The following is a 27,765-nucleotide window of genomic DNA, read 5'->3' as shown; positions in this document are numbered from 1 at the left end:
ACTCCCTCTCACATGGCACCTCTCACAAACAGTGACCACTTTTACCAAATCAAAGAAACAAAGTTTTAAACGAGCTATCTGAATGAGAAGATAAAGTTTCTATAGGAAGAAAGAACCAGGATTATCAATAGCTAATTAAGTTACAATAACCCTTCCAACTTTCGAAAACTCATAGTTTCCACAACAAAAAATCTGACTCAAGAAACCATGTTCTGTCCTCAGAGATAAGATAGAAATACACCATATAATACTATATTCACATGATGGGGGATATCGAGAGAGATTATAAAACCAGAATATTATTTTGAAGTAGTATCATAGCATTTCTTTTTAAGAACACAACTGCGAATACAGCACTTCATTAACACTACCATGTTCACAATCAAAAGTTAAAACTTGATAAGTAAGGTTCCTCAGCGACAGATACAGAGATACTTAAGCCTGTAATCCACAAGCATCTATCTATAATGTGAGACCATGACGACTGAACAAAAACTAAAATCAAAGTGCCCTGAAACTATCCGTTTTATCTAGCCTGGCAGTACCAGAGCTTGATGATTCGCCAACTGGATCAGGAGAAGTTGCTGCTCTCGAAGATTCTCTTCTTTTCAGAGAAGTCGGCAATCCTGAGATCTCCTATAAAAAGTTAGCAAGAGTCATCAATCTTAAAGTGTTCGTCAGACTCAAATCATTAGAAAAAAAACTAAACGGGTGAAACAATTCAGTAACTACCTTCATCAAATGCAACCTCATGTCAGTAGGGCGAGTCTGGTTTCCGATGCAGGCCATTGCAAACTTGGAATAACTAAACAATACATCAGCAGCAGCTTGCTTCTTCTCATCAACCTATAACATATCAATCAGCTCAACTTTTCAGTAGTAATTAAACAAGAAAACCCAAAAGTCAAGAGCTTAGGTTAAGCATCATAAGTAAATAACAATGAAGCAACAAAGTCTCATAATTCCGATTCCAGAATAGACGCCAAAGCTCCGATTTTTGAAAATCGTTTTATTACATTAACACTGAAAGACTCAACTTTGGAAGCAGATTTTATGAGGAAAAGCGAATCCAATTTGATGCCTAACGATCTGAAATCGATAATACCCAAGAAACACACAGAAAGAATCAGATAAAGCCGAAGACTTAGACATCAGAAGTCGCACCTCGTAATCCTCTTTCATGGCGAATAAGCGGATTCTTCTGTTTGGCGTTCCTGCTCTCTGGTCTTGTGTCCAAGTATCGAAGCCAGCTACAACAAAGTAACCTACTTTGCTAATTTTGATCAGAGCTTCGATTCGAAATTGCAAAGCTCGTAGGTTCCAAATCTGTTACATATATGGGGCGATTCGGGGGTCCTATTAGTTTCCTTCTAACTTGGGTTGCTGGGAAAAAGAATTAAACACGTTACTGTTTTGCTTACGATTAAACGACATGTAGTTTATTATGGGTGCTTAAAAACGGCAAAGCATGTGATAGCATAATTCAGTACATCTGTAGTTTGTCGTATCATGTTTTCAATCACAGGTTTTAAATTTTTGGTTTCAGGATTGGCTTTTTCTGTTAAACCCTAACAATCAGTATGCAAACGGACGCATTATTGGAAAGGTTTGTTCCTTTATGTTAGGTTTAGCATATATTTTGTTTTAAGGTTCATTTCGCGAAGGTTTCACTGGAAGAACTAAAACAATCGAATCATCAAAAGAGTCACAACATAGACAAAACGATGAAACCTTTTGATTTTGCGAACTCTATTTTGAGGTTACCAATCAAAGAATAATATCTAAAATTATATGTATGGTTGTATGATTCTCATGATTCTAAGAGAATCGAAACACACTAAGTAGTTTGCACTAGCAACAACACAACATTACCCTAATCTTTTTTAAATCTATAGTCTGTCCAATGCTTTATGTACCAATGCAATATTAAGACTGATGTACAAACAACACACCATCCATTATCCTACTTAGAACTCTTTGTCCCTATAATTTTTCCTTTAACTGCCGTTTTAAGTGCGGTTTTAGCCAGTGCTGATGGCTTCATGCCACCCTTGGGATTAAGAGCTTGTCTGATCTTGAAAACGCTCCACGCAGTTCCAATAGCATGCCCTGCTGCGCTAAGCCCTTCATTTGTCGCTTGTGCTGTCTTTGCTCCATACCTATAAATTGACAACATCGAAACATCACCAACCATCCGAACAATATAACATTGTAAAACCCATTGTTGTTTTATCATGAACAGTTGAACGCATTCTGTTTTGAAATTTCTTTTAGCAGGTACTTACTTGTGGTCGACAATTTCCGTAGTGACAGTGGAAGATGTTTTCATAACGTTCCTTCCAGCTACTTCAACAGCATCACAAACCTTGCCTGTTGTAATTAAAAAGATAAAACAGATTTTAGTTTCAATAATCACAAAACAAACAAATAAAAGATGGATGGATACAAGACATAGATTAGTCAACTTACTGAAGCCATCAAGTGTTGCAAGAACCATTTCTCCAGGAAGAAGACCAAAGATTTTCTTCCCAGCTTTGCTGTTAATCACAGAACTCGAGAAGAATCCAGAAACTTTGACAACACCAGAGAGCACACCATTTGCCACTTTATCTGTCATTTTTGTCATCTTCCTCACTCTGTTACATATATAAGTCAGTAGCCTCAAAACAAAGGAAAACACGAACACAACATCCCAAGACTTTGACATGTTGAGTTGATAACACAATCTTGAAAGATACAAAAAAAAAATCAAAAAATATTGTACCTTTTGAGAAGTTTCAAAGTTGAAGGACTAACTTCTCTCTCTTTCTCTGCTTTCGACAACTTCCTCTTCATAAAATCATTTCCCCACATGAGCCGATCCATTGTGACATCTCCACACCATAGTATCCCTTTTATCAGTTGACCAGAACCAGCAGCGATCATTTTCGCTGCAACTCCACTGTAATCTTCCACATTCGGAGCCAGAGTCGTCCAATAAGCCGTGCATTGCTTCTGTACCATCTTTTTCCTCTTTCCCTTCAGCTCCTCCGGCGACGTCTCCTTCGCCGCCGTCAAATCCAACACGTTCTCTTCCTTCTTCTTCTCCTCCGCCGTGAAACTGCTGCAATCCGCTAAGACCTTGTCTAGCTGCTCCAGCAATGGCTCTTGACCTTTGGAAGCGATTGTTAATCCGTAGTTCAGCATATCGTCCTCTGCTTCGTCGGTTGAATGATCCGATGACCCGGTTTCTTTGACGGGTCGGAGCGAGAAGAAGTAATGAGACTCGTCGACTTTAACGGCGGGTTCGTCTTTAGTCAACGGCCATTGGATCTCATCACCGACGCGAGCCAAAACAGCGACGGTGATATCTCCCTGAACAAGACGGACGATCTCGAGATCGCCGCAAGCGAGCTCTACGCTGTAGGATTTGTCGATGAGGTGGATAATGGCGCCGTGGATTTTGAGAAGCACTTCCTCCGTCGCGAGAGGAGGAGCTGAAGCAGAATCGGATGCGGTGGGATCCGGAAAGATATTGTTGACAAGATCATTCACATGGACTGAAGGATAGAGATTGTTATTAGTACAAGAGGAAGAAGAAGAGTCGGGGAGAGAAGCTTTGGTGGTTGAAGAGTCGACGGTTGGGTAAAGCTTTGGAGCTGCTGCAGAGCATTCCATTGTCGCTGGAGATTAAGGAGGAAGAAGACGGAGGGGTGAATGGAGAAGAAGTGTTGGTTATTTATATGAACCTTAAAAAGATTTGGGGCTAAAATAGAAAAAGTGAAAAAAGATTAGTGATGGCAGAAAGCGAATCTGTTTTGATTAACTATTAAGTTAGCTTGCTGTCGGAAAGAGGAAGACGTGGGAGTTGCGTGTTTATATGTCTTAACCGGGCCGCTCTAAAAATTAACTATTCTAGGGGGATTGGATTTTCCCGCGCTTATCCAATAATTTATTTACTTTTTATCCAAAATTTTTTTTATGATGAATGTGTATATTTGTTTATTGTTTTAACTCTTTCTTTGTGTCATATTAAAAAAAAAAATCAAGTAATCAAGATGAATAATTGTCTATGATAATGTCATATTAAAAGAGGAAATATTTATGTCAATCATGAAAGAAAAAAAGATAAATGTAACAAAAGAAGGTCAAATGATTATTATAAATGTATCATCAGTACATCATCTCTTATCACTCTGTAAATCATATTTAAAAAAATTAAATTAATAAAGTTCAAAGTAATTAAACTGTATAATTAACTACAAGGAAAAAAATCTATACAGAGTAAATTAGATTTTTCCTAACAGATGTCTATTCTCTTGACAAAATGTGGTTTTGACTTTCGAGTTAAGGTTGTGTTATCATCTTTGTGCCACGTTAAAATATTAATTTACAATTTAAGTTCTCAATTTAATTATAATCAACAATCACGAAAATCTATTAATGTTAACACTGTACCTTGCTGTCGACATTGTTTTAACTTTTAACTGGACTTCGTTGACCTCTAATAAGAACGGAAAAAAGTTACTGTGTTAATTTATTTGTTGCCAAAAAAGAAAAGTAAGGTTCGCCGGAAGAGAAGAGCAAAGAGCCAGGCTCAGGCTGCTACACAAATTCCGATCCCGGCGGAGAAAGCTTTAACGACTCTTCAATGGATCCGACTTCTTCTTCTTCTCTTAGATGGAACATTCTTCGTCAAGCGCTTCTCCGCAGATCTGGTTTGAAATTCCTCTTCTGTCTCCTTCTTCCAGCATCTCCATCTGTCGATTATCACGAGTTCATAAAGCTAATGGATCATCTCTCCCAATTTCTCTTCAGATTCTCAATCTCAAGCTGAGATAAAGCGGATTTCAAGGAAAGCTACTCAAGGGTTCAACTTGATTCCGTGTCAAGTGGTGGATTCTTCTCCGCAATCAGATCATTCTCGGGAGGCATGCGTTTGCTACACTCTTCCCATCACTGCTTCTCCAAAACTCTATCTGACGTTAGGATTTGAATCTGTTAAATGAAACAATGTTACGGCTTCTTCTTTAGATTCGCCACACTCCTAAGAGCTTTTGTTTGTTTGCCTCTGTAAATATTTGCAGACAAAGAGTGGATAATTGCAGTGATCTCAATGACTTTGAGATATCTAATCGATACAACATTGATAATACTGGACTTGTCTGTAAGTTTCTCAGTCTCATTGTTGAATCTCTCTACCTGTCTCTTGTCTTTTGAAGACGACCCATCTCTGTGATGTGATTAAGTTTCCATTTTTATCCTAGTCTGATTACAAACTTATGGGTATATTGTTGCTGCCCTTCTCTGTGTACTTGGCTTGTATGCATGGTATGTCGTATTCTTACACGATTTGGCATTATCCATGCTTTAAAGTGTTAAGAATCAAACACATTGACTTACTTGGGTGTCTCTAGTTATTTAGAATGTGAATCTATGTATTCATAACTTATGCTACTGTCAATCCTTCCAGGTCAGTGGCCCTCAGAAGAAGTTCTAGCATTCTTTTGCCAGTCTCAGCCAGATCGTTTCAGGTTCTGTGTTCAGTTTTATGACTGACTTTTGCATCTGTGTTCTTTAAACTTTTATTTACTTACATTTTACTTGGCTTATTGGGACGTTGCAGAGGTAAAAGAGTTATAGAGCTTGGCTCGGGGTATGGGTTAGCCAGTTTAGTTATTGCAGCTGCCACCGAGGCTACAGAAGTGGTTATCTCAGATGGAAATCCCCAAGTAGTTAATTGTATCCTACTTGTTCTGTTGATGTGCGTATAGTATACTGATTTATTAGAGTTGTCTTCGCTCGCTCCCTTCAGATATGGAGACCCGGAACTCTATATTTTTTTTGGGATTCATTGATGTACTTAACATCCAGATATTATGCGTAACATAGAATCCAACTCCATGGCATTTCGTGGCACAAGTGTGAGAGCCATGGAGTTGCACTGGAACCAGCATGAACTTTCAGAGTTAAACAACACTTTTGACATCATTGTTGCAAGCGACTGGTACCTTACTCACTTTTTCTTGCTCTTGATCTTTCGCGTTGTCAATATGTTTTTCTCATCCCTTCCCTACACATCCTTTGTGATTCAACAGTACGTTTTTCAAGGAATTTCATAAGCATCTTGCAAGAGCTATCAAGATGTTGCTTAAAGCCAAAGAACCCTCCGAAGCATTATTTTTCAGTCCTAAGAGAGGTGACTCCTTAGACAAGTTCTTGATGGAGATTAAAGACATTGGCTTACATTATGTCTTAACTGAAAACTACGATGTACAAGTTTGGAAGCGCCATGAGACGCTTGTTAAAGGAGACGAAGCTTGGCCTAACTATGACAAGAACCATTGCTACCCTTTACTTATTCAAATTACGAATCATATGTAGTCAAGAGTGTCATATTGCGACTATGGATGGCGAATAAACGCAGGTACACCCAATCTCTCAAGCTTTGTTTTCACGTATTCTGTTTTATAGATATAATATGACGTGAGTGGACTTGAAAGTTGAAACTTTTTGACTCTATGTAAGATGTTCTTATCTTCCTTTTTAGTATAGAGAGGTCCACACCACACATACACACGAGTTAGGCAAAGCCGTTCATCTAATGGGAATATATAGAACAATATAAATATTAAAAGTTATAAGATTCTAGATCAAGTGTACTGCCATTGATGAACTACATCAAACTTTTCTTTATTCTAATTCGGGCTTTTTGAATATAATTTCTAGTTGTCATTTCTGGTTCTGTTAGTGCTGAAAATAAACCAGAGATGACAAAGGAATCATTTGAATTCTGTGTGTGTGGGGGGTCTTAATGTGGTCCTCAGTATGATTGAAGCCATTATGAAACTTTTTCTAGAAAGCATATATATTTCTTCGTGCACATTGATTTCAGAACTTTTTTTCTTGAACTATGCATCTCATGAGTATGATACAAAGCTGACGAATCTAAATATTTGAACTTTTATTTGATAATTTTTCCGCAGTAGTCAAAGCTACAAGCTGTTCAACAAAGAAACAAGAGAAGTGGTATTTCTAGTCGAATCTCCAATGACCATACCTGCGTGATAAGGATTTGCTAATGATGGTTCTTCTATCGGTTGTTTCATCTCTGTACTGAACTCAGTTTCAGAACCAGATACATATCCTGTCTCTTCAGGAGGTGGTTCTCTTTAAGACTTGAAACTTTTTCACACAGTACAAATACATTATTCAGAGCTTTCATCATATATGGTAAACTCCATCTCTTTAACTGTTTTGACTAATTTATTTCTCCTCACCTGGACAAGTTGGGATAGAAAGTGACGGTAATCAGCATCACAACAAGTGAAAGTATTTTCCCTTAACTGTACGATGTATGACTAGCTGATGCTGATATAAAGACTTGTGAGTAGATCAAGGGCTTGCAGATACTATGGTGCTACTAGAACCGTTAAAATAGCAGCCGATATGGCCCCAAAAGCAAGCGAACCAACCTGCAGGTGCTCAAAAAGTGCGATAGGTATATTTGGAGAGAGCCCTAACCCGGAGGTATCGAGTCTGGGACTACTGGCACGTGATAAAATCCCAGTCCACACTGTGAAATCGCATATGTTGAACGTATTACATATTTCAACACTTGTAATTATCCTAATATACTGTCAAGAGTATTACATACTTTCTTTTTGCTAAATATGTAAATATTTAGAATGAAGTTAAAGGTTTTACGTAATACCTAAGAAAAGTAGCCAAGGCAAAATAAAATAAAACAAGGCTACAATAAGATAAGAGAGCAAGGAAAAGAAGAGGAATTATCTAATCCAAAGAAGCATTAGATCCAATTTTACATACTTGAACACTTGTGATTAACCTAATATACTGTCAAGAGTATTATATACTTCAACACTTGTGATTACACGCCACTTATATCCAATTTTCAACACTTATTGGCATTTTTCTTTTGAGGTTCTCCCTTTCAATTCCATTTGTTTTTTTTTCCATCTGTTTATTTTAGCTACATTCTAAAATGCATTACCAATCAATTAATTCCGCAAACAAAACTGTTATATATATCACATACACATACCATAAAAAAGACAGAACACTTGTCTACAAAAATTACATAGACACTAACACTACATAATTTTTTTTTTTGTTAAAGACTAACACTACATAATAGCTAACCAATCTAAAATAAGATGATTCTAAAAATCATCACCTCTAATAAAATCACTCTTCGACTAACTAATAAAATCTTTTCTTCTTGCCATTTTTTCCTTCGATGGTCATTTATTTCTCTTAATTGAGAAAAAAAATCACGAACGATGTCTTATTAATAAAAAACTTGGAAAAAACGTCGGGGGTAGGGAAGAGAGTTATCACCAAACGCGTAGCATCGCCCAAGACGCCAAAGTCAAAACGCCAATCGAAAACAAGGTAGAGAGAGTTGGCGACGCGTTTTGAGATGCAGCAGAATAGCTTACCGCTTCGGGTTGGAGTCCTTTTGTTGCACTCTTCACACTGTTACACAAGAAAACAACATTTAATTATATCACTCTGACGTCTTGAATAAAAAAAACAAACACATATATTTAAATTATTTGCAATATGAACAAATTAAAGAGCCGTGTTTTGGACCACGCATGGCCACAGTTCACCGACGTTGAAATAAAAAGATCTACGCATCCAACATAAATCATTATATATATATATATATTATAATTATTATGTTGATTTAAATGCCCAACGGGTGGAAATGTAAAATGTCGTCTTGTCATATGATTTCACAAATTGACAAAAGAACACGGACCATTATGTAAAAGCATGAGCCATGATTTTTATTCGGTGATTTGACCTCATTCAAAACGTTACACAACCAAAAAGGTAAATTCATTATTCATCTCCAACATTATTGACCTTTTGAATTTGTCTAAAAAAAAAATCGAAACCGGGGACTTCTTCTAATAGAATTAGAACCAAACTTTTTTCCCTTTTTAATTGATTTGATAAGAACATCGGAACTAACCTTTTTAATTAGCCTAAATGTCAAAATTTGTTTATTTATATATTCATAATTCTTGGAAAAAAATGGGTTACCTTGGATTAGGAGAAGGACAGAAAGTGATGAGGTAATCAGCTCCGGCACAAGTGAAAGTGCTAGTTCCGTCGTCGTATGCGTAACTATAAGCTCTCGGACACGCGTTTTTGAAAAACAACGAGTACTCACTCGGCTTACACGTGTCCGGCGTTCCAAACGCCCCGCTGCAGCAATACTCCGGCGTGTTAAACGCCTCGCACGCGCTTTTGCAAGCTACTCCTTCAGCTCCCGTCGCAGCCACTTTCAGCTGAGCAGGACACGGACCGTTGAGCTCTGCGACGCATCCGGTGGTCGTGCAGTTTCCAGCGACTCCTCCGGCATCTCCTCCCCCCTGAGGAACAATGGTCATGGGGATGTTGTAACCGTCTACGAGACTCACGTCGTAGAAATCCAGACCACCGGCTCCGTTTAGGGTGAACTCGGCGAGTGTTGCAGGAGGCGCAGCGCCAGATCCGGAGCATTCTACGGCGGAAGAACCACAGTCCCCGGTGACGCAAGTGAATTTCCCGGTGGTTGCGTCTTGTGTGCAGAGAGTACGGCCCCAGATACGGCCGGACCAAGCAGCGGGGATTGGGATGACACGTGTTTCAGTCGGGTTTAAGGAGAATCCTGTGGTGGGTAAAGGAGGGGTTCCAGCGCCGGAGAGAAGACCAGGCCAGACGGTGTAGCTACACTGGTTAAGGATGGTGAAAGTGGTAGATGAAACGCCATAGATTAAAGCGAGAACTAGAAGAAGAAAGAGAGAAACTTGAGATTGACCCATTTGAGCAGAGAGTCACCAGAGTATTTAGATATTGAACTTTTTGTGTGTTTTATGTCGCCGGAGATTTTGTTTTCCGGTGACTCTGTTTCTGCTCTCTGGAGAGAAATGTATAAAGAGCGTAAATGTGTAGGCTTTGTATTTATATGGTAAGAGAATTTACGAGTTGGAGAGAGATAGAAATTGGGGAGAATGAGGTCTTTGGAGACTTGACTCATCTTTTTAAAGGACCAAAGATTTTTTTAGAAAGGTCGGCTTTCACGTGAGCCCATGCCGCCTTTGTCTATGTTAGTCGGCCAATGTGTCGTACATGTTCACGTTATTATTTATTTTAGTGAGGGTTATAATACAAACATGTAGTATTTTTGAATCATAGAAATTATTATTATATCATGTTTCTTAATTGTATGATTCGTGCAATAGGACAATATGGGTTGCATATGGATATGATCAGTGTTGATGTCGGTGATCTACATCGGACTTGTCCCCTCCTTTGGCTTTTATATTATAATAAATATTTTCAGCCGATCCATTACTTCGTCTGTAATTTTCTTTGCTGAATATGTGATTCGATCCAGAGAAACTTTATGTTACTAATACTATTAGTCTAAAATGCGGAAAACATTATTATATGTCCGAATAAATACGGTAACAAAAGAACTGAGTCGTGATAAAATGGAAGAGGCGGTGAACAAACGCAAGAAGAAAACGTAGTGTGTGTGTGATGCTATCCTTAGATTCTGCCCTCTTCTCTCTTCCAAGGGACACGGTCTTACGAGAGTATCTAGCTACCATCCACCCAAGTTGTGCTGTGTCACTGTTAATTAATTATTATAATTATTACAAGATGACAATATTAAATATGATGATGATGTTTGATATATTTCGTGAGCCTCTCAAACATCTATTTAGCATTCAAACAGCAACATACGATCAGAAAAGGTTCAGGAGAGAAATACTATATTTTATTTTATTTGAGTTATCATGGGAAAGAGACACAGTGGCTAACGTTGGATGGGTGTTTCGTAAGATTGTTTTTTATAAAGAACAAAAAAAGAGAGAGATTCAGGGTGTTGGGTCAACGACATTCCAAGCTTTTGTTGTGTGATGTAGAGATATCAACTTGGTTGGTTCATGCTTCTTCTATTGTTACAAGTTATTTACGTTTTGACTAGGACATGTAACTGGTTCTTATATTTAAATAGTTTTTCTGGTATGACTGATTAGAGTTTTGGCTATTTATTTCAAGTGATTAATGCGATGTGAGGTGATTAGTAAGGTTTTGGTTGATTGGATCCATCAACATAAAAAAAAAAAACACGAGGAGACGTGGATGATGTTTAACCTAGTCAGGTTCTTATAAGTGTGTTTTAAGATAATATAACCAATAATCGTGTGGCTTAGGCTATATGTTTGTGCAGGAAAAGGTGAACATCAATCCTGGGTTTCCTCTTTCCAGTTTCTTCTATTAGGAAGATTCGTCATCAATCTTGGATTTTGCTACCTAGTGAAACTTTTAACCCGGAAAAAACGACTGTGACATTCCCCCTACATGACTATAAATTGCAGGTAAACGATTAGCCTTTACACCAATTCACAGGGTACTATAATGCAAGTCTAATCGATAATTCAAAGTGTAGGAACTGCACAAAACAAGCTCTACACCAAAACAAAGAACCCAAAGATTGGATTGATCTTGTGTCAAAATAATAGACTAATAGTCAAAACATAGAGAGAGTAGTACAAAAGCAATAAACTGAAACAAGTAACAATTCAACAACAAAAGGACAAAACTCAAAAGTTGGGATGACATAAGCAATATGAGGTCAAAATTTCCGGAAACAGATAGAAAAGAAAAGAGCATCCATGTCAAAGACAAACACTAAAGGAGATGGTTATAACAAGAAGAAAAGGGATCACTCTCTCTTTGTAGTATAATAATAATAAGAAGTCAAAAACACCAAAAGGACCAGGCAGTTTCATTCCCATCAACAACAAAAAAAAAGAAAAGAAAACGAAGAGAAATATATAAATAACTCGATTCAGTTTCATTCTCTCTTTTGTTGAGAAGGAAAGCAATTAAGCAACAGCACATTGCCTAGCAAAGTGACCTTCCTCGCCACAACGGTGACAACTGTTACCTCCACCACCGCTTCCTCTCCGGTCACAATCACGAGCCAAGTGACCAAGACCACCACAATGGTAACATTTACCGGGCGGTCTCTTAGTCGCACAATCTCTTGCCAAGTGACCAACTCCACCACATGTATAACAAGGTCCACCACTACGGTCACTGACGCCGCCGCTTCTCACGTTTCCAGCCACCGCTTTCTGAGTACAATCCCTAGCCAAGTGTCCATCGCCACCGCAATTGTAACAACCATCTTTCCTGGCTCCACGTTGGTCTGCTCCGTTCCCAACTGGTTTCTGAGTACAATCCCTAGCGAAGTGACCCTCGCCACCGCAACTGTAACAGCCATCTTTCCTAGCTCCACGCTGGTCTGCCCCGTTCCCATCTGATTTCTGAGAGCAATCCCTAGCAAAGTGGCTTGCATCGCCACACTTGTAACAACCGTCTCCTCCAGCTCCGCGCCTAGCACCGCCACCGCGAGACTTGTTCTCCTTCTTAAGAGGACCACCACCGGGAGCAGTTACATCGACGGCTTTGGTCTTGCCGTCGCTTCCCTGAGTAATAGAGAACTCAACCAAATCGTCGACAGCTAAACTCCGGTAACCTTCGGAAACAATTGCGGATTGGTGAACGAACAGCTCATCACCACCTTCGTCTGGAGCAATGAAACCATAGCCTTTCGTATCGTTAAACCAATTAACCTTGCCGGTAGATCTCGCCGCGGACTCTGACGCCATCGGAATTACCAAACAAGCAAAAAGTTAGAAGAAGGGATTGAATGAATTAGGGTTTTGGTTGGTAAAATCCGAAGGCGTGTGTGTGTATATTTATATGGAGAGGTTGAGTGGATTAAATCTGTAATTAATAAGAAAATTAGTGACAAAACCCTAGTTTAGTGGGATGTAATTAAACCCTAATTAGACTCTGCCGCCCAAGTTTAACCAAATTTTGGGTGTGGAAGATTCTTCGGGAGTGGGGGAATTTGGGAAACTTGCCACTTCACTTTGTTTCCTTCTATCCGCGTCGGTTTATCAGGTGAGCACGCGTCCACCACTGGACATTTTAATCTTGGACGCCGCTACAATACTGGGCCTTTAGTCCAACTTCTTTAATGGGCTTTAGCGGATTCGGTACGGGCTATTTATTTATTTCCCAATTCGGTTTTGCTGATGTTTTTTCAGGACGACAAAACAAAACGTTGTGATCGATCTCATTGCCAAGCCTACTACACTGGAAACAATAAAACTTTATACAACTTTTGAATACATGTGGAAACCAAATCATACTAATTCTTTTTCTAATGAGAAATGAGAATCATATGTGAAAGCCTCTGGAACCTCTGGATTGGTAAAGCTCGAGTCTGCTCTTAGCTTCATACAACAAACCTTCCATATCTTCATCTTCTATCACATTAGCTTGCTTCGATGCCCGCTCCAGTACGGTTAACACTTCGTCTTTCGCTAGCTCTTCACTGTCAGGTACGTTCATCGCCACGTAGCTCAGCAAAACCAAGGCTGGTATCTGAGCTCCGTTCTCTCCGAAATACGCTAGCTGTACCAGAAGCTTCGATCCTCCCGCCTCGATGATCGTCTTCGAGTGATCTTTGCTTAAGAAGTTTTCCTCCGTCGCGAACTTAGATAACGCGACTGCTACCTCCGCCGCCAAATCTGGTTCTCCGTCGTCGAGGAGTTTTACCAAAGGCACGATCATATGCGTTTCCGCGGATTTGAACGTTCTTGCTAGGTTTCCGATTGATCTTACACAGGGGATGAGCAAATCGGATTCGGCGTCGGCGTTTTCAACGATTCTGAATAGCTGGTCAACGACGGCTTTGCACGCCGGTGAGGTGCGTCTGAACGCGGATCGTCTAAGATCAGCGTTTTCTTCAGCCACGGCGGTTATCTCCATGATAGCCATAGCTGTGTTATACTTGGTGTCTGCGTCTCCTTTGTCTAGTAAAACCGCGAAACAGAGCAAAGCTCGTGACTCGGTGATCACTCGGCATATCGACGAGTTTCCTACTGCGAGTTTCCACAACGCTCTCGCCGCCATCGCTTTCATGTAAGTCTTCGTCGCCGGATCTTCAAGCTCTCTCCCTCTCGTGACCGACCCATTTCGCGATTGATGTGCCGTACTACTGTAAGCCTTGATCTTTGAATTCAAACTATAACTCTTCTCCGGCAGCTTTTCCGGCGGTTGCTCGTCCTCACCGGTGTCAAATCGGCTAGAAAGATTCGATTTTGATCCCGATCCAACCGCCTTCATCGCCATTGTAGTCGTAACTATGTTATGCATCTGATTCGGCATGATGTTCGGGTTTCCGATCTGGCTAGTATCCTCCTCCTCCTCGTTAACCGCCGGCAAATTGATTTTACTTGCCATCACGACGGCGTGATGCATCGACGTAGCTCTACCGGCAACAACCGCGTATTTGCTATGTTCTTGAACCGTTTCAAATGCTAAATGACTCACGAGAAGACGTATCACGTTGTTTTGCGCGAACAGCTCTTGACATTTCGCGTGGTTACCAGAAACAAGCTCTGAAACAGCCCAAGCCACAACCGCCTGAACCTTCATCGAACCTTCTTTAAGAATACTCGAAAGCACTGAACAAACACCAAGCTGAATCATATGCTCCACGCTTTCCGGGTCACGACCCAATAACCCGATTGTTCTCGCCGCGTTTTCTTGGCCGTCGACCTTACCTTCTTTCAGAAGTTTCAACAAAGGGTTGACTCCACCTTCTTCAACTATCAATTTCACGTATCTGTCGTTATCTCTCGCTAAAGAAGCTAACGACGCGGCGGCGTCGGATTTATCTTCCGGCGAACCGGTCATCAGAACCGCGATTTGCTCCCAAATAAGACACAAGATTGGTTCGTTGGCTGCAATCGGAGGGAGGCCTAAGTAGCCAAACCCTTCGTCGTCGTCGTTACCGGCGGGAGTTGAGACACGGAGGAGCCAAGAGACATCGCCGACGGAGTTTTCTAGTTGGGAGATCATCTTACGGAATGCGGCGGCGGGGATTATGTTGAAAAGACGCATTATGTAGCCATCGTCGCGGCATCTCTGGACCATGGCCAGTGCTTTCTCGAGAACGTTCTCAGTGTCGTCGATGATACGGCGAGTGGGACGTTCGTAGAGGTCGGAGCTAGCACGAGCGGCTTGACGGAGAAGAGCAGAGAGCTTTTCCGTCTTGGACTTGATATCGGCGCATTCTTGTTTGTTGATCGTGGCTTCATCTCCGGCTTTCACCACTTGGTCTGCGAGTTGAATAGGGCGAGACAATATCTGCTTAGCTAGATCACCCATAGATCAAAGAAACTGGTTTTAGATCAAGGAAATTAAGAAACGGTTGGATCTTAATTAATTTGAAAGATAATGAAGGAAACATTCGTGTTATGTTTTGTTTTGTTGCAGGGGGGTTTGGTCTTAGAAAACACGGTTTCTGTCATTTCTAATGTATTTCTTACAGAACACGCCGGTCGTCGCCGGCTTTCGTTGTCGATCGGAGTAAATTACTTATTAGTACATTTACTAAGTCTTCGCATCAGCTCTTTTCATCAACAATATTCCATATATTTTTAAAATATGAAAAATTGGAGAATAGGTTTGTTCAGGAAATGTCAACAAAAGTTGTTCCAATCGTCTTCAAATATATTACGTTTGATTGGTTCCCAAGGTTATCAACACACACCTGTGTTTTGGGATTTTCATGGTTTACATCCCGAATTCATAGAAGATAACAAAAAGATTACTCCGATAATATGTTGGAGTACTACTTTATGTACATAGAAATGAGTAAGACGTGGAAATATGAAACTGTTGGAAATGTCAAATGTGATTGGATAACTTAATTTGGGCCCCGGAAAGACAGACATAAACCATTTATTGGCTAAGGCTAGCTGGTTTTTTTTTGCTTCTTCTTGAAGTCGTGTGTGTGTGGTGTGTGGCTAACTACATCGAATGTTATAACCAACCATATTTATTTCTGGGCCATGTTTCACATTTATATGTTGTGATTTTGAATAACAAGAAGATAATTACTACATAATTACAAAATTCAAAAATACTCAAAAACCATATAAACTATTTGTAAATTCAATTAGTTTCAGTTGATTCTTATAACAAAATTTTGGTTTAAGGTTGCAACAGTGCTATCTATTGACAAAGAGACTTCCTCACTTCAAGATAATGTTATTATGACAGTTATTTCTCAACACTGTTTTTTTTTTAGTAGTATAACAGATATTACAACACAAGTGGATCTTTATATTTAATCGGTTTATACACACACATGCAAGCAAAAATAACGGGACCAAAAATAATACTAGTATAGATATTTGTCACAAGCAAGAAATAAAGTACAAAACTAAATGATTAGAAAGCTTTCTTTTATACGAATTTTTGAGAGCGTTATCCGATATCTGCCTCGTTTGTTTTATGTCATAACCCAACAAAGCTAAATAGCTTAGAAGTGAATAAATGAGTTCAACATAAACCAACCGTTTTTTGCTTTCCTACAAACGAAGAGAACGTGGTTACAATGAATCTATATGGTATATAAAGAGCAACTGGAGCACGTCTTTCAGTTAAACGTCGAAAAATGTTTTGCGCGTAAAATTCGTTGAAATCATATTCTGTTTATTACTTAGCAAAATTCTTGAAATATATTCTTCATCACAAAAATAAGAAGAGCCACGAGATTGAGAGATATTTTGTTGCCTCCCCCTTGGAGGATTTTTATTTGTATATAGACAAAAAAAAAATAGACACACTATCTTGCTATAGCTTCTAGAAGGTCATTACATTACTAGTTGTTATAAATAAATATATAAATAAAGTATTTTTTCGACAAAATAGATAAATAAAAAGTATGGGGATCTATTATAAAAATAAAAAGTCCCGACAAATAAAGATAAAAAGTTGTAGAGAAGATCTAACGGACCTCTCTTATTATGTATTTGTCCCCCCCTCGCCGCTAGGGTTATAATTTATAAAAGATAACGTCCAAGTTATTTTATCAGCAGAGTCGTGCAAATTTTCTACTTAGAACCATTTGCATCATTGATAAAAATTAGCTCCAGCTTCCAATTTCATTAAACAAAACTTCTCAACTTCGCAAAATCGAATTATAACTGGTGATGGGTTTAGTTCACATGGACAAATCTGATTTTCATTGGCCATCCATGTTAACGTGTATGTCCATCATTTTCGTGGGCCAGAAGATCATTATAATCACGTATGGATGCATTCTATCAACTGTATTTTGATTCCCAAACTAGATGATATGCTTTACTCTCTATCCGTTTTTTTTTTTTTGGTTCATAGTTATGATAATACGGATATATAGCATCAATTTGGTTGAGTTTCATTATCTAGAGAGAAAAGAAACCTAAACGTAACTGGTTATTGAAACTATACCAAGAACCCATACTATTCGATTCGTTTCTTGACTACGTTTAAGTGTTTTTTAAACTTTTTTTTTACACTTAATAAAGAACTGCTCGAATCTGTGTATTTAGTGATGAGCTTCTTCGAAAGGAAAAGATTAAACAGCTATTATCACAACAAGTTCACAACAATGAAAGCAAATTATATATATTGTTTATCATTTGATTATATAATTTAGGATTCACAAGGTAAAAAAAACGCGGAGATCCTAACGTAAACACAAGGCGTATGTTAGCACACACACACACACTAATCCTCGTCCGTGTTAGCTTAACTATAACACTTACTATTATTAATTACAAACGTCAAAGCCCGTCTTTGCTCGCCTTTCGTATTTACATCTAATTAAACTCGGCTGGGTCAAACTCGTTCACCGAGTCAACTCGCTACCAGCACTGATCAGTTTCCCAGTTCCGTCCGACGTAACTGCCCAACCCGGAGGTACTAACGGACAGAGGACGGCTCCGCCGCAGCATCCTCCGATCGTAAACAGAGCGTTTCTCAGGATCGGAAAGCGTGCAGTACGCGGCGTGGATCCTCATGAACTCATCCGCCGACGAGTTAGTCCGATCGGTTCCCGCCACGTCGGGATGGCAGATCCTGGCTAATCTCCGGTATGCCGATTTGATATCCTGGCTCGTCGCGCCTAACGGAACCTCGAGGACGTCGTAGAGGGAAGCAGTCGCCGTCGTCAATCGCCGCGGGATCTGATGCAACCTGGGCGAGTCTTCGGCGCAGGTGTAAGAGCAAGAGGCGGAGACTAGAGGAGGAGAGATCCGAGCCATGCGAGACGGCGGGGATAAAGGGGAGAGAGGAGGGGAAGAAGAGAGAAATGGATGAGTGAAGGAGCTCGGAGATGAAGAAAGCATCGTCGGCTATGAAACGCTGTCGTTTGCGAGTTTCGCTGAGTTTTTGCGTTCGATCGAGAGGGAAAGATTGAAGAAGAAAGGAAAGAGAGGGATTTATTTATAGGCAAAGAGACGATTTAGTGGGATTAATTTTGCTTCATTAATAAGACTCAAAAATTTAGTTTAAAAATGTAGAGGGATTAATAAAGACGGGTCGGGTTCTAAAAAGAAGGGTCGGATCCTGTGTGATATGAGTGTGATCCCTTATCCAGTTTTGGAAATTATTGCACAAGAGATAAGAATGTACGTAAGATTTTCAATAGTGGCCAAATTGTTCTGTGGCTGTAATTGTCAATTTTTAGCATACCAATACATTTATTTATTTATTTTCATGTTAACAAAAAAAGAAAAGAAAAACAAGACAAAGGATGCAAAGGAATAAATTGCACAGAAAATGATATCAGGCTCTTTGGTTTTTAGTTTTATTTATTTTGCATGCAACTTTTATTTTAGAAAATTATTTTATGGTGGAAATCCAGAAAATGGAATCTTCTAATGTCTAGATTTTTTTTTTTTGATTTTAATAAAAATAAAATATATGATGTATGGAAACGTATATGGACCGTGTATTGTTTTGTTGGATATTGAGAAGACAGAAATAGATTTTTTAGAAGATTGAGAAAAGTCTCTCCATATAGCAAGGTTGCCTCCCACAGGCCACAACCATACAAAACATACGATATCGTTGTGCCTTTTACATATTTTCGTACTATGGAATTAGAATTATAAAAGAGAAAAGGCCAATGGTAATACGTACATGCAATTTGATTTTGTGAGAAATTTGTTATTCTTTAGCACACAGAATTAAAATCATACCATCAAAAACAGTCTTTTGTACTAAACAGATTACGTTAAAATAAAGATTAGTAGCATCAAATATATAATAGGTAATATAAATATTTAAAATTTATGTAACCTATTATTATGGTTGAGGTCTTAATCAAGAGAAAAGTCGGCTTTTTGTTTTTCTAAACATTCGTAGAAGATTTAGAAAAAGTCGACTGAGTTATTATTTTATTTATTTTGTATTCTTGTGCGGGAGGTAATTCAAAATAACCGGAATCACGGATGGAGACTACAATTAAGGGTAAACTAAACTCCATCTTTTTTTTTTTTCTTTTTTTTTGGTTACTACACAATTTTTTTGGTGTTACTACAAACCCGAGATATGCATAATTTGTATTTGAATCAACAAAAAGATAATCTCATGGTTTAAGTTGTTATCTAAGAGCTACGTTGAAAAGTCTTAGAAACTATGAAAACAGTTCGTGTCCCAGTGGCTCTCCGAATAGTCCTTAAACCAAGATGATCACGTTGAAACCTCCCCGAGTTCTAGAAGACTGTGATTGTTTGTTGTTGTAAGCGAAACAACTATATATTGTAATCATATATAATCTCTACTTCTTCTCCAACCACGTGTTTGGTCGACATCTTATAATTTGTACCCAATAAAATCCAATTCTACTTGTTGTGGTAACCAGTGCCCATCGGATTTCATCTTTCTCCTTGATCAAACTTAATCTAAGATCAAACAATCATCATATATATCACTATGATTGTAAAATTTACTCTTCTTAATCATATTATCAAGGGAGAATTATATTCAAGTCTTTTGACATCTTCAAAAGCCAAGCCACACACCATTTTTACATGTATATAAACAATGGTAAGTGACGTCGACGATTAACACCACCAATTTCGTGGGTGACACATTCCCTTCCATCAGCATTTTGTGCTTTCATGTCATCTTCCATATAAAATATAATCAAATTCCATACACACACACACACACACACACATACGTATACGTATACGTATCCTTGTCTCAATTAACATAACCTTTTAATTTTAAATTTCTGCAACTTGTAACATTAGTATATTAGCTGCTTATAAAGCTAAAAGTTAATCACATTAGAAGGAACGAACAATACACATTATTAAACGAGAACAAGGGGGATAAAGTGATAGAGACAGCAACGTTGAAAGAAGCTTACTCCAGCAACTTTACACATTGGTCAAGGCTTACGCGATTATATTAATACTAATATCAACTATATACCGACATTGTTGAGTTTCTATGGTGTACCTGAGCTCACTAGATTAAATCCTTGGTTCCTGAATACTATCCGTTCACATTTTGCGCATCATGTTTGATTCATCACTCCTTTACTTGTCTCTGAATTTTGATGATGCCCATTTGAAATAACCACAGTTTGCTTCTGGATTAGAGGAAGGTCCCTACAAGAGTTGTAGATACCATTAGAGCATATAATTGCCACTATTAGAAAGGCTTGGCTTTGGTTACTTCTTTTACCTCAGCTCGAGAGCAGACGTAGAATCTGCGTCCAAATGTGGGACCTGGTTTCTTTACGACCCGAGCAACACAAGCTTCTTTATGTCCTTTGCAGAGAGGTATGCTGTTTTGCATTAGGTTCTGTATCCTTTGCCACTCCATCAAAGCTGCATCGTTCTTTTGTTGTGCTGATGAGTTGCTTTGATCTTGTTCCTGTGTTGAAGTAGTTGGTTTGTTGTCTTCTTGGCTGGAAACAGTCGGTTCTGTGATGCTTTCTACTTGGGAGCTGCGACTGGATTGAACACAGGGAGAAGACTTATCCCCGCCATTGTTTACCTCTGAGTTTGTAGTGAAAAAGGACTTAAGAGAAAGCTGAGATGATTGGATTTTTCTTGCCTTTTTCCTGTCTTTATTTCTAGAGAAATTCACAACTCTCACTGATGATACACGAAGTCCATCACCAGGGTTACCAATGGAACCTCTTGATGCCACCGTGTCTGATTCTGTAATGCTACAAGTGGATTCGTTCTCAAAAGAACAAGACTTCTCCAGTGAAATCCCCATTGAATCACAGTTTCTCAGTGGTCCTGTCGAAACATCTCCACAACTTGATGAAGCATTCCCTTGACTCGATGATGTTGAACATGTCGTCACTTCATTGGCTTTGGCTTCCTCATTGGCTTGCCTTCTCATAAACACTGATACTGTTACAGTAAACAAAAAAAAAGTGAAGAAAGATACCAACAAAGGTAAAGACAGGAATAAAACCAAACCAATCCATCACGCTGAAAAATTGAGAAATGTTTTTTGTACCAAGAGTTTGCTGGAAACCATAAATCATGGGAAGGTATCTCGAAGCTAACGGCGGAGTGCTGTGTTCAGGAATGTCTGGTAAATCATCAACACTAGTGAATACAGGTACATGGTCTGATCCCTTTAATTTTGTACCCAATCCACCTTTCCACCTGTAGTGTACAGAAGGTGATTCACCGTCATTTCAAGACCCAAGTAGAATGAAAAAGGTAATCTATTAAGTTGAAACACACATGGGATCACTAATGATCATCTAGGCTTACCTTGTTGGCATATTTTCATTCTTAAACCGCTTATACTCTGTTAATATGTCACATTCCTTGACATGACAGGCAAGAAAACAATGGCCTTCCTTATCTTTGTCTTGATGCAAGCATGATCCAGCAACTAAGATATGATCAATCCTCGAACCGTAGTTAAATTGTTCTGCTCCAGTACTTGAGGACCAACATGTGAATGCATCTTTCCTATTAGAAATCCAGAAATGAGCTATCACTGATAATAATAAAAAAAAAAGGTTCAAAGAATGTATCCAATGATAAAAAAGCGAAATATGGATGGCTCCCTCAATAAACACAGAAGAGGTTATCACATAATTTCACCTTTCGGGATGTTTTGATCTGAAAACATCAGAGAATGAGCCTCCACGTTCAACTAGCAGAGATCTAAACCACTTCCTGAACCTGAATTATATGTTGGCATGAAATGATAAATCAGAGTAAAGCAAAACGACTTAAGCAGATCATGAATATGACTATTTAAATACTCGTTTTTCTCGAAATCAGGCCCAGCTTCACATCTATCCATAGCAGAAGGAGCAATGTTGAGATCTCCAACAACAAATACCCTTCTTCCTTGATGCAAAAGACACTCCCATCTTCTCTACAAGAAAACTAAGAAACAGTTAACTCAAAATAAGCCGAAGTACCTCATTGTCTCCATTCAGAAACTGATAAGCTTACCTCTAATATATTATAGAACCGATGCTTAAACTCAATCCTCTCAGCATCATCAGCAACAGCTCGCGGTCCATAGACATTGAAGATAACTGAAAAAACACATAGATATATTCAAACTGTAATGAAAATTACATTTTACAGAAAAAAATGTACATGAAAAAAAGAGTCAAGAGTCATACCAAAGTGGCCATGATCAGTAATAACGCAGCGTCCTTCTTGGTCAATTCTAAGGAGCTCTTCTTTCTCATATTCCTCAAGACCTTCGGCTACAGTAGACCTTTCATTCTTCCCATCTCGTGAGTTACTGCTAACAAGGCCCGTGATGCCTTCTTCTGCAGCAACAGGCAAAGCAATTTCACAGCTTGAAGATGCTGACTTTACTCTGCAAAAGGTTGCTACACCTGCAAATTTCAAGAAGATAAAAAAAACTCCAACCATTTCCTCTATTTCTCAAAATCCACTGAAGACTATAGCTTGATGCTTACCAGAATAACCAGTACGACCTTTCTCACAAGTGCGGGTGCACGAGAAAAACGATTCATACCCATCAGCTATAGCCAAATCCGCTGTTAATTCTTGCCTTCTTAGTTTCGTTTCCTAGATTTTAAACTCTCTATTATTACGGATTCATAGGCGAAACAGAGGAAAAATATTGAAATTTCAAAAATTGAAAGTAAAAAACCTGGAAGCAGATGATATCAGCGTCGAATGAATCGAGAAGTTTGAGAAGAGAATCAAACTGGGAAACTCGTTGCCTAAGGCCATTAACGTTGTAAGTCACAATCTTCATGCTCTTCTTCTTCTTACACTCCCCCACCAAGTTCAACAAAGATCGTTCCTTTTTAGGTTGTAACGTTGGACGGTTGAGATCTGAGAAGACTAAAGTCAGTTGAATCGACGGTTGTACACGTGGATAACTAGAGTATAACCACGCGTAGAATATAATATCTCTTGAATGGTGGCGCGTGGGGAGCACAAGTTGTTGATTTGCCTCGTCGGCGTCCACCACCATTATCGCCGGATTAGATTTTTATATATTCACGTAGAAGAAGACGAAGACGAAACCAACTTCTACTTCTTCCCTCTGTCTCCTCTCTCTCCATATCTTTCTCGGCTTTCTAGTAGAAGTTTTGACATTGTAAATGGATCAATCGAAGAAACCAAAAACTTGCTCTGATTCCGATTTTGCTGATGATTCCTCTGCTTCTTCTTCTTCTTCTTCTACTTCTGGACATAATCTCAGGTTTTAGAGCTTAAAAATGTAAACTTTAAAGATGTGTCATGTTTATTCATAGTTGTGATTTCGTCTAAATTTCAGAGCTGAGATAGTGGTGGAAGTGAACAAGGAAGCAGTTTGTTCTCGTAAAGCAGAGCGAGAGAAGCTTCGTAGAGATAAGCTCAAAGAACAGTTTCTTGAGCTGGGAAATGCATTAGGTATGTACATATCTAACTATCTATCTCACAAGATGAATACAGATTCTAAATTGGGATTGATGGTTTCTTTCTGCAGATCCAAATAGGCATAAGAGTGACAAAGTTTCAATTCTCACTGATACAATACAAATGCTGAAGGATGTAATGAACCAAGTTGAAAGACTAAAGGCTGAGTATGCAACACTATCTCAAGAGTCTCGTGAGGTGAATTGATTTACTTGCCTATTCTCTTACTGGATTCAACTTGAGTTTGCTCATCTTTTACCATTGCTGAGCAGCTTATTCAAGACAAGAGCGAGCTGAGAGAGGAAAAAGCAACTCTCAAGTCAGATATCGAGATTCTCAATGCTCAATATCAGCATAGAGTCAGAAGTATGGTTCCATGGATACCACATTACACTTATCCTATCCCTGTAGTAGCCCTAAGTCAGGGCCAGTCCACTTTTATACCTTATTCAGCCTCAGTCGTCAATCCTCTAATCGAACAAGCATCAATTCAGCAACGTTCATCATCTTCTGGTGCTTCAAGCAAACAAAATTCCAAAAGCAAGTCTTTTTCTTTAGATCAAGGCAATGACCATAAAGATGATGTTGGTTTAGAGCTTGAGCTTAAAATCCATGCATCTCCTTTAGCTCAACAGGTGAGTGATATCTTCACTGGTGTTGCCAAAAAGCTCGTTCTGTGTTGCTACTATGTCACAGACTAATCAAAGTTACTTCCATGTAGGATGTTTCTGGAAAAGAGAACAAAGAAAGCTTGACGCCTACTGCAAACTCATCAAATAGTTACTCATCATCTCAAACTGTGCAAGATAGTTCCCCGGGAGGTGTGAATGACATTTTGAAGGCATAAACCGATAAACATATTCCCCTAAACCTTGTGTTTTAGCTCTTTGATTGAGAAGGTACTCAATAGCACCACCATATTTTTACACTGGTTGTAGGTTATACCCATGCCTAACTATGTAATATTATCACAAGCAAATAAACACAAAATCACTTGCTTAAATCTCTTTGCAACTGAACTATTGTTATACGACGTGAGAAACATTTCTAAACCTCACAACCAGACGAGTGTTATCTAATGTACAAACCCCATCTAGCCTAGCCTCTATACAATTTTCTTGGTCTGACAGCAAAATACACATAATGACAAATAATGTTCTGTATAATAGAGATCAGAGTTTGTGCTTGCTGATTTGCTAAGTAATTTACATCTTTCGGAAAAGCTGGTAACCAGGAGGGCTTTTTATATTTCTTGACTTGATGCTTGCACTTCTCAAAAGTCTTCTAAACTCATGGATGCTGAGTCTCCCATCTTCATCCACATCTGCCTCTTCAAGAAGTGGTTCGATGGAGCCTTTCAAACCCGTTTGCTGCAAACACTGTTTCTAAGAAAACAAAGCAGAAAAAAAGAGGGGAATGTAAAAGGCTTGAGACTGACCAATCGAAGTTCTTCAGGAGTTATAAACCCATCTCTGTCTATGTCAAACTTGTCAAATGCTGCTCTTGACCTCTGTTGCCACTTCTCAGAGTCATGTTCCTCCAATTGGTTTACATGCAAAGTAGCCACCACAAACTCAGTGAAATCCACCAACCCATCAGTGTTGCTATCGATCTGAAAAGACACAGACACATTTTGGATTATACACTAGCCTTTGGAAGGGGCTTCAGTCCTAACAACTCAGTTTACCTACCGCTTGAAGAATCTCTGCAACTCTTGCATCCTTCAGTTTCCAAGGAACATCTTTTGCTAGAGCCTGTTAAGATTAAAAAGTTAATAGACTCTACATTTCATTCATGCAGTGAAATCGCTTACTTGTGTTGTCTACGTCTTACCTGCCTCATCTCCTCAAGGCTTATAGAACCGTTCTTGTCAATGTCAATAGCATCAAACTGGTCTCTGAGATCATCCAGCTCATCCTCATCAATTGTTGTTGCCAGCGCCTACGAAAACATAACAACTCAGGTTTAAAAAATCAAAAAATCACGACCTTTCATATGAAATACAATATATCTCTTTCTTAGTTACCCTAAGAGCAATCTGCTTAAGGCGGCTGAATTTCACAAACTGACGCATGTTGTTAAGAACAGAGATGTCTATTGGAATCTCTGAGGCCTCACCTCCTTCTCTCACCCATGGATGCGCTGCAAATCCCAACCATCAGGAAAATGATTAAATCTAACCACAGACAATGGAAACTTGTGGCATTTGCATAACATACACAGTGCTTGAGCTGCTGTTAACCGTGCACACGGCTCCTTAACTAATAACTTTTTCACGAAATCTTTGGCACTGTTGCTGATGGTTGGCCACGGGACTGTTTTGAAATCAGGTTTTTTTCTCATGACCTGTTTTTCAAGTCAGTATACAAAGAGAAAACATATCATTGCTTTAGATTTTATATGATTTGTCAGAAAATTACTAGACCTCATTGAATATTCCGTCTTGAGTCTTATCCCAGAAGGGTCTTCTCCCGCAGAGAAGAATGTAAGTGATGACACCGATACTCCAGACGTCTGATTCAGGTCCGGACCTACGTTTTAACACTTCAGGTGCTACATAGTAAGCGCTTCCTACTATATCCTGAAATTTCGTTCCTACCATTTTAAAAAAATTTGTCTCCATTATCATCTCCTAGTATCAGAGACAAGACTGGACAAGTGAAACACTTGTAAGGCTTACCTGGCTTTATGAAGTCTGACAAACCAAAATCTGTAGCCTTTAAAGAAGAATCTTCTTCAGTTGATTTGAACAGAAAATTCTGATGGGTTAAAGGGAAACTCTGTTTTAAGTGATGGAGGTTCTTTCACATTTCCAGGCATCAAATCAAATAGAACCGAACCGTACCTACCTCTGGCTTCATATCTCGGTGCACTAGACCGCGTAAATGACACTCAGCTGCAACTTTTAGCATTTGTCGCACCACAACCGCTGCATCTTTCTCGGTGTAACGGCTATCTTTCCTAGAAACATAGACACATAAATTTACTTGAAGTGAAAATTCCCAAATTTGTATTTTATGTTAACACAAATTGCTGTTACTCTTACTTTCCTAGTATTCGATCTAGCAATTCACCACCTTCACATAACCTGGAAAAAGAAAAACTCATCAAAGCCAGGGTAATTTCATTTTTCTTGTATCACAAGAAAAAGAATGTTAATAAAACAGAGTCAAATTTTGAGGCTTACTCCATAACTATATAAACATAGTTTTTGTCATCAAAAGCATTGTGAAACCCAACTACATTCTCATGCCCACCTAAAGCTTGTAGTATCTTAACCTCTCGCTTCACATCTTCCACTTCAATCGGTAGAGACATCTGCACACCAAATTACCCAAAACCATTTTACCACGAAGAAACTTGTAACTTATCTTGAGAGTGACTTTAATGGACAAAGTTGGTATGTCTAAAGTTCTTAGAGAAAGCCAAGAACTTGAGAAGGAGAGCTTACTTTGTTATCAAGCAATACATTATTAACGGTTGAATATAAATTTATGGATCTCAATTTAGGTAAAACACATTAACGATGAACTTTTGGAATCATAGAGAATTCAAGAAAATGTACGAATCCAATAATGTTTGACCTTGGCCTTATCGATTCTCTTGACGGCGACGCTATTTCCATTGTTGTTATCGGTGGCTACGTATGTAAAGCCAAACTGACCATGTCCGAGCAATTTCCCAATGGTGTATCGATTGTCGAAATCCTTAGCGTACCCAAAATCGATGCGCTTACCGTACGGAGTCCTTCCTCCTCGTCTCCGTTGGATCTTGTTCTTGTTCTTCGTCTTCTTCCCGTTTTTATTACTAACCTTCTCGTTTGCCTTCCCCTGCGTTAGAGAATGACCGTTAGGGTTCCGGGGGCTGGTACCATGTCTGGTGGCTTTAGGAGAAGAGCAGCAGAGACCCATGTGATGGTATTCGAGTCTCTAGTGGAGAATATTTTCACAGC

At 39.0% G+C, this 27,765-nt stretch overlaps 10 protein-coding genes across 16 annotated transcripts; 2 read left to right on the top strand and 8 right to left on the bottom strand.

Moving 5' to 3' along the window:
- Positions 1 to 281: 281 nt before the first annotated feature.
- On the bottom strand, positions 282 to 1,371 carry LOC17879577. Its single transcript, XM_006285385.2, has 3 exons — positions 1,165 to 1,371; positions 733 to 846; positions 282 to 636 (listed from the first exon to the last, which is right to left on the bottom strand). Exons 1-3 carry the CDS (start codon positions 1,180 to 1,182, stop codon positions 502 to 504), a joined length of 267 nt encoding a protein of 88 aa, XP_006285447.2. The 5' UTR covers positions 1,183 to 1,371; the 3' UTR covers positions 282 to 501.
- A 390-nt stretch (positions 1,372 to 1,761) lies between these two features.
- Positions 1,762 to 3,685, bottom strand: LOC17879785 (senescence/dehydration-associated protein At4g35985, chloroplastic). Its single transcript, XM_006283670.2, has 4 exons — positions 2,765 to 3,685; positions 2,470 to 2,636; positions 2,286 to 2,370; positions 1,762 to 2,159 (listed from the first exon to the last, which is right to left on the bottom strand). Exons 1-4 carry the CDS (start codon positions 3,655 to 3,657, stop codon positions 1,964 to 1,966), a joined length of 1,341 nt encoding a protein of 446 aa, XP_006283732.1. The 5' UTR covers positions 3,658 to 3,685; the 3' UTR covers positions 1,762 to 1,963.
- An 801-nt stretch (positions 3,686 to 4,486) lies between these two features.
- On the top strand, positions 4,487 to 7,692 carry LOC17879948 (calmodulin-lysine N-methyltransferase). Of its 4 annotated transcripts, none has more exons than XM_023778293.1 (9): positions 4,487 to 4,697; positions 4,798 to 4,963; positions 5,067 to 5,146; positions 5,453 to 5,513; positions 5,606 to 5,721; positions 5,854 to 5,986; positions 6,078 to 6,178; positions 6,260 to 6,406; positions 6,966 to 7,690. In XM_023778293.1, exons 1-8 carry the CDS (start codon positions 4,631 to 4,633, stop codon positions 6,361 to 6,363), a joined length of 828 nt encoding a protein of 275 aa, XP_023634061.1. In that variant the 5' UTR covers positions 4,487 to 4,630; the 3' UTR covers positions 6,364 to 6,406; positions 6,966 to 7,690. The 4 variants fall into 4 exon arrangements, 2 of the variants coding, with proteins under 2 accessions (XP_023634061.1, XP_006284196.1); XR_002832843.1 differs by having other exon boundaries at positions 4,492 to 4,697; positions 6,078 to 6,406; positions 6,966 to 7,141; positions 7,278 to 7,692; XR_002832842.1 differs by having other exon boundaries at positions 4,492 to 4,697; positions 6,078 to 6,406; positions 6,966 to 7,141; positions 7,269 to 7,692.
- A 293-nt stretch (positions 7,693 to 7,985) lies between these two features.
- On the bottom strand, positions 7,986 to 10,066 carry LOC17881005 (thaumatin-like protein 1b). Its single transcript, XM_006284139.2, has 2 exons — positions 9,055 to 10,066; positions 7,986 to 8,478 (listed from the first exon to the last, which is right to left on the bottom strand). Exons 1-2 carry the CDS (start codon positions 9,816 to 9,818, stop codon positions 8,337 to 8,339), a joined length of 906 nt encoding a protein of 301 aa, XP_006284201.1. The 5' UTR covers positions 9,819 to 10,066; the 3' UTR covers positions 7,986 to 8,336.
- A 1,487-nt stretch (positions 10,067 to 11,553) lies between these two features.
- On the bottom strand, positions 11,554 to 12,924 carry LOC17880289 (cold shock protein 1). Its single transcript, XM_006284886.2, has one exon. It carries the CDS (start codon positions 12,681 to 12,683, stop codon positions 11,895 to 11,897), a length of 789 nt encoding a protein of 262 aa, XP_006284948.1. The 5' UTR covers positions 12,684 to 12,924; the 3' UTR covers positions 11,554 to 11,894.
- A 210-nt stretch (positions 12,925 to 13,134) lies between these two features.
- On the bottom strand, positions 13,135 to 15,470 carry LOC17880137. The gene has a single exon (XM_006283213.2). It carries the CDS (start codon positions 15,256 to 15,258, stop codon positions 13,261 to 13,263), a length of 1,998 nt encoding a protein of 665 aa, XP_006283275.1. The 5' UTR covers positions 15,259 to 15,470; the 3' UTR covers positions 13,135 to 13,260.
- Positions 15,471 to 17,529: 2,059 nt separating this feature from the next.
- On the bottom strand, positions 17,530 to 18,418 carry LOC17877938 (chaperone protein dnaJ 11, chloroplastic). The gene has a single exon (XM_006284599.2). It carries the CDS (start codon positions 18,267 to 18,269, stop codon positions 17,787 to 17,789), a length of 483 nt encoding a protein of 160 aa, XP_006284661.1. The 5' UTR covers positions 18,270 to 18,418; the 3' UTR covers positions 17,530 to 17,786.
- A 1,713-nt stretch (positions 18,419 to 20,131) lies between these two features.
- LOC17879523 (DNA-(apurinic or apyrimidinic site) lyase 2) lies at positions 20,132 to 23,204 on the bottom strand. 3 transcript variants are annotated; one of them, XM_023778435.1, is made up of 10 exons: positions 23,056 to 23,204; positions 22,859 to 22,970; positions 22,553 to 22,774; positions 22,377 to 22,462; positions 22,181 to 22,296; positions 22,017 to 22,097; positions 21,678 to 21,881; positions 21,415 to 21,566; positions 20,623 to 21,305; positions 20,132 to 20,546 (listed from the first exon to the last, which is right to left on the bottom strand). In XM_023778435.1, exons 1-10 carry the CDS (start codon positions 23,161 to 23,163, stop codon positions 20,475 to 20,477), a joined length of 1,836 nt encoding a protein of 611 aa, XP_023634203.1. In that variant the 5' UTR covers positions 23,164 to 23,204; the 3' UTR covers positions 20,132 to 20,474. The 3 variants fall into 3 exon arrangements, with proteins under 3 accessions (XP_023634203.1, XP_006285081.1, XP_023634204.1); XM_006285019.2 differs by having other exon boundaries at positions 20,132 to 20,527; XM_023778436.1 differs by lacking the exons at positions 22,553 to 22,774; positions 22,859 to 22,970; positions 23,056 to 23,204 and having other exon boundaries at positions 22,181 to 22,291; positions 22,377 to 22,463.
- Positions 23,205 to 23,231: 27 nt separating this feature from the next.
- On the top strand, positions 23,232 to 24,816 carry LOC17880513 (transcription factor bHLH11). 2 transcript variants are annotated; one of them, XM_023778437.1, is made up of 5 exons: positions 23,232 to 23,616; positions 23,692 to 23,807; positions 23,884 to 24,011; positions 24,086 to 24,489; positions 24,521 to 24,816. In XM_023778437.1, exons 1-5 carry the CDS (start codon positions 23,516 to 23,518, stop codon positions 24,591 to 24,593), a joined length of 822 nt encoding a protein of 273 aa, XP_023634205.1. In that variant the 5' UTR covers positions 23,232 to 23,515; the 3' UTR covers positions 24,594 to 24,816. The 2 variants fall into 2 exon arrangements, with proteins under 2 accessions (XP_023634205.1, XP_006285497.1); XM_006285435.2 differs by having other exon boundaries at positions 23,236 to 23,616; positions 24,086 to 24,448; positions 24,535 to 24,816.
- Positions 24,817 to 24,935: 119 nt separating this feature from the next.
- LOC17880534 (calcium-dependent protein kinase 18) lies at positions 24,936 to 27,731 on the bottom strand. The gene is made up of 12 exons (XM_006282779.2): positions 27,398 to 27,731; positions 27,001 to 27,131; positions 26,860 to 26,901; positions 26,663 to 26,774; positions 26,494 to 26,572; positions 26,239 to 26,408; positions 26,033 to 26,159; positions 25,840 to 25,955; positions 25,647 to 25,754; positions 25,505 to 25,567; positions 25,252 to 25,425; positions 24,936 to 25,183 (listed from the first exon to the last, which is right to left on the bottom strand). The coding sequence occupies exons 1-12, from the start codon at positions 27,722 to 27,724 to the stop codon at positions 25,019 to 25,021; spliced, it is 1,614 nt and encodes a 537-aa protein (XP_006282841.1). The 5' UTR covers positions 27,725 to 27,731; the 3' UTR covers positions 24,936 to 25,018.
- Positions 27,732 to 27,765: the final 34 nt, after the last annotated feature.

This window comes from Capsella rubella, unplaced genomic scaffold, assembly GCF_000375325.1.
Source record: "Capsella rubella cultivar Monte Gargano unplaced genomic scaffold, Caprub1_0 scaffold_7, whole genome shotgun sequence".
NCBI lineage: Eukaryota > Viridiplantae > Streptophyta > Magnoliopsida > Brassicales > Brassicaceae > Capsella > Capsella rubella.
This window is presented reverse-complemented; position numbering and strand designations above follow the sequence as displayed.

Bases quoted from the DNA above. Each gene is read 5' to 3' on its own strand.
- LOC17877938 (XM_006284599.2), bottom strand. From the start codon at position 18,269: ATGCTTTCTTCATCTCCGAGCTCCTTCACTCATCCATTTCTCTCTTCT.
- LOC17880289 (XM_006284886.2), bottom strand. From the start codon at position 12,683: ATGGCGTCAGAGTCCGCGGCGAGATCTACCGGCAAGGTTAATTGGTTT.
- LOC17879785 (XM_006283670.2), bottom strand. From the start codon at position 3,657: ATGGAATGCTCTGCAGCAGCTCCAAAGCTTTACCCAACCGTCGACTCT. The intron at 2,637-2,764 runs GTACAATATTTT...TATATGTAACAG, and splicing joins ACTTTGAAACTTCTCAAAAG to AGTGAGGAAGATGACAAAAA. The intron at 2,160-2,285 runs GTAAGTACCTGC...GTCAATTTATAG, and splicing joins ACGGAAATTGTCGACCACAA to GTATGGAGCAAAGACAGCAC.
- LOC17881005 (XM_006284139.2), bottom strand. From the start codon at position 9,818: ATGGGTCAATCTCAAGTTTCTCTCTTTCTTCTTCTAGTTCTCGCTTTA. The intron at 8,479-9,054 runs GTAACCCATTTT...CTTGTGTAACAG, and splicing joins TGTCCTTCTCCTAATCCAAG to TGTGAAGAGTGCAACAAAAG.
- LOC17879948 (XM_006284134.2), top strand. From the start codon at position 4,631: ATGGATCCGACTTCTTCTTCTTCTCTTAGATGGAACATTCTTCGTCAA. The intron at 5,147-5,452 runs GTAAGTTTCTCA...CAATCCTTCCAG, and splicing joins TGATAATACTGGACTTGTCT to GTCAGTGGCCCTCAGAAGAA. The intron at 5,987-6,077 runs GTACCTTACTCA...GTGATTCAACAG, and splicing joins ATCATTGTTGCAAGCGACTG to TACGTTTTTCAAGGAATTTC.
- LOC17880513 (XM_006285435.2), top strand. From the start codon at position 23,516: ATGGATCAATCGAAGAAACCAAAAACTTGCTCTGATTCCGATTTTGCT. The intron at 23,617-23,691 runs GTTTTAGAGCTT...TCTAAATTTCAG, and splicing joins ACTTCTGGACATAATCTCAG to AGCTGAGATAGTGGTGGAAG. The intron at 24,012-24,085 runs GTGAATTGATTT...ATTGCTGAGCAG, and splicing joins TATCTCAAGAGTCTCGTGAG to CTTATTCAAGACAAGAGCGA.
- LOC17879523 (XM_006285019.2), bottom strand. From the start codon at position 23,163: ATGAAGATTGTGACTTACAACGTTAATGGCCTTAGGCAACGAGTTTCC. The intron at 22,098-22,180 runs GTATTTAAATAG...CATATAATTCAG, and splicing joins CCTGATTTCGAGAAAAACGA to GTTCAGGAAGTGGTTTAGAT. The intron at 21,567-21,677 runs GTAAGCCTAGAT...TGTACACTACAG, and splicing joins AATGAAAATATGCCAACAAG to GTGGAAAGGTGGATTGGGTA.
- LOC17879577 (XM_006285385.2), bottom strand. The intron at 637-732 runs GTAGTTACTGAA...AACTTTTTATAG, and splicing joins TGAGGTTGCATTTGATGAAG to GAGATCTCAGGATTGCCGAC.
- LOC17880534 (XM_006282779.2), bottom strand. From the start codon at position 27,724: ATGGGTCTCTGCTGCTCTTCTCCTAAAGCCACCAGACATGGTACCAGC. The intron at 27,132-27,397 runs GTCAAACATTAT...TTTGGTGTGCAG, and splicing joins AGAGAATCGATAAGGCCAAG to ATGTCTCTACCGATTGAAGT. The intron at 26,160-26,238 runs GTCTAGTAATTT...CTTGAAAAACAG, and splicing joins AAGACGGAATATTCAATGAG to GTCATGAGAAAAAAACCTGA.
- LOC17880137 (XM_006283213.2), bottom strand. From the start codon at position 15,258: ATGGGTGATCTAGCTAAGCAGATATTGTCTCGCCCTATTCAACTCGCA.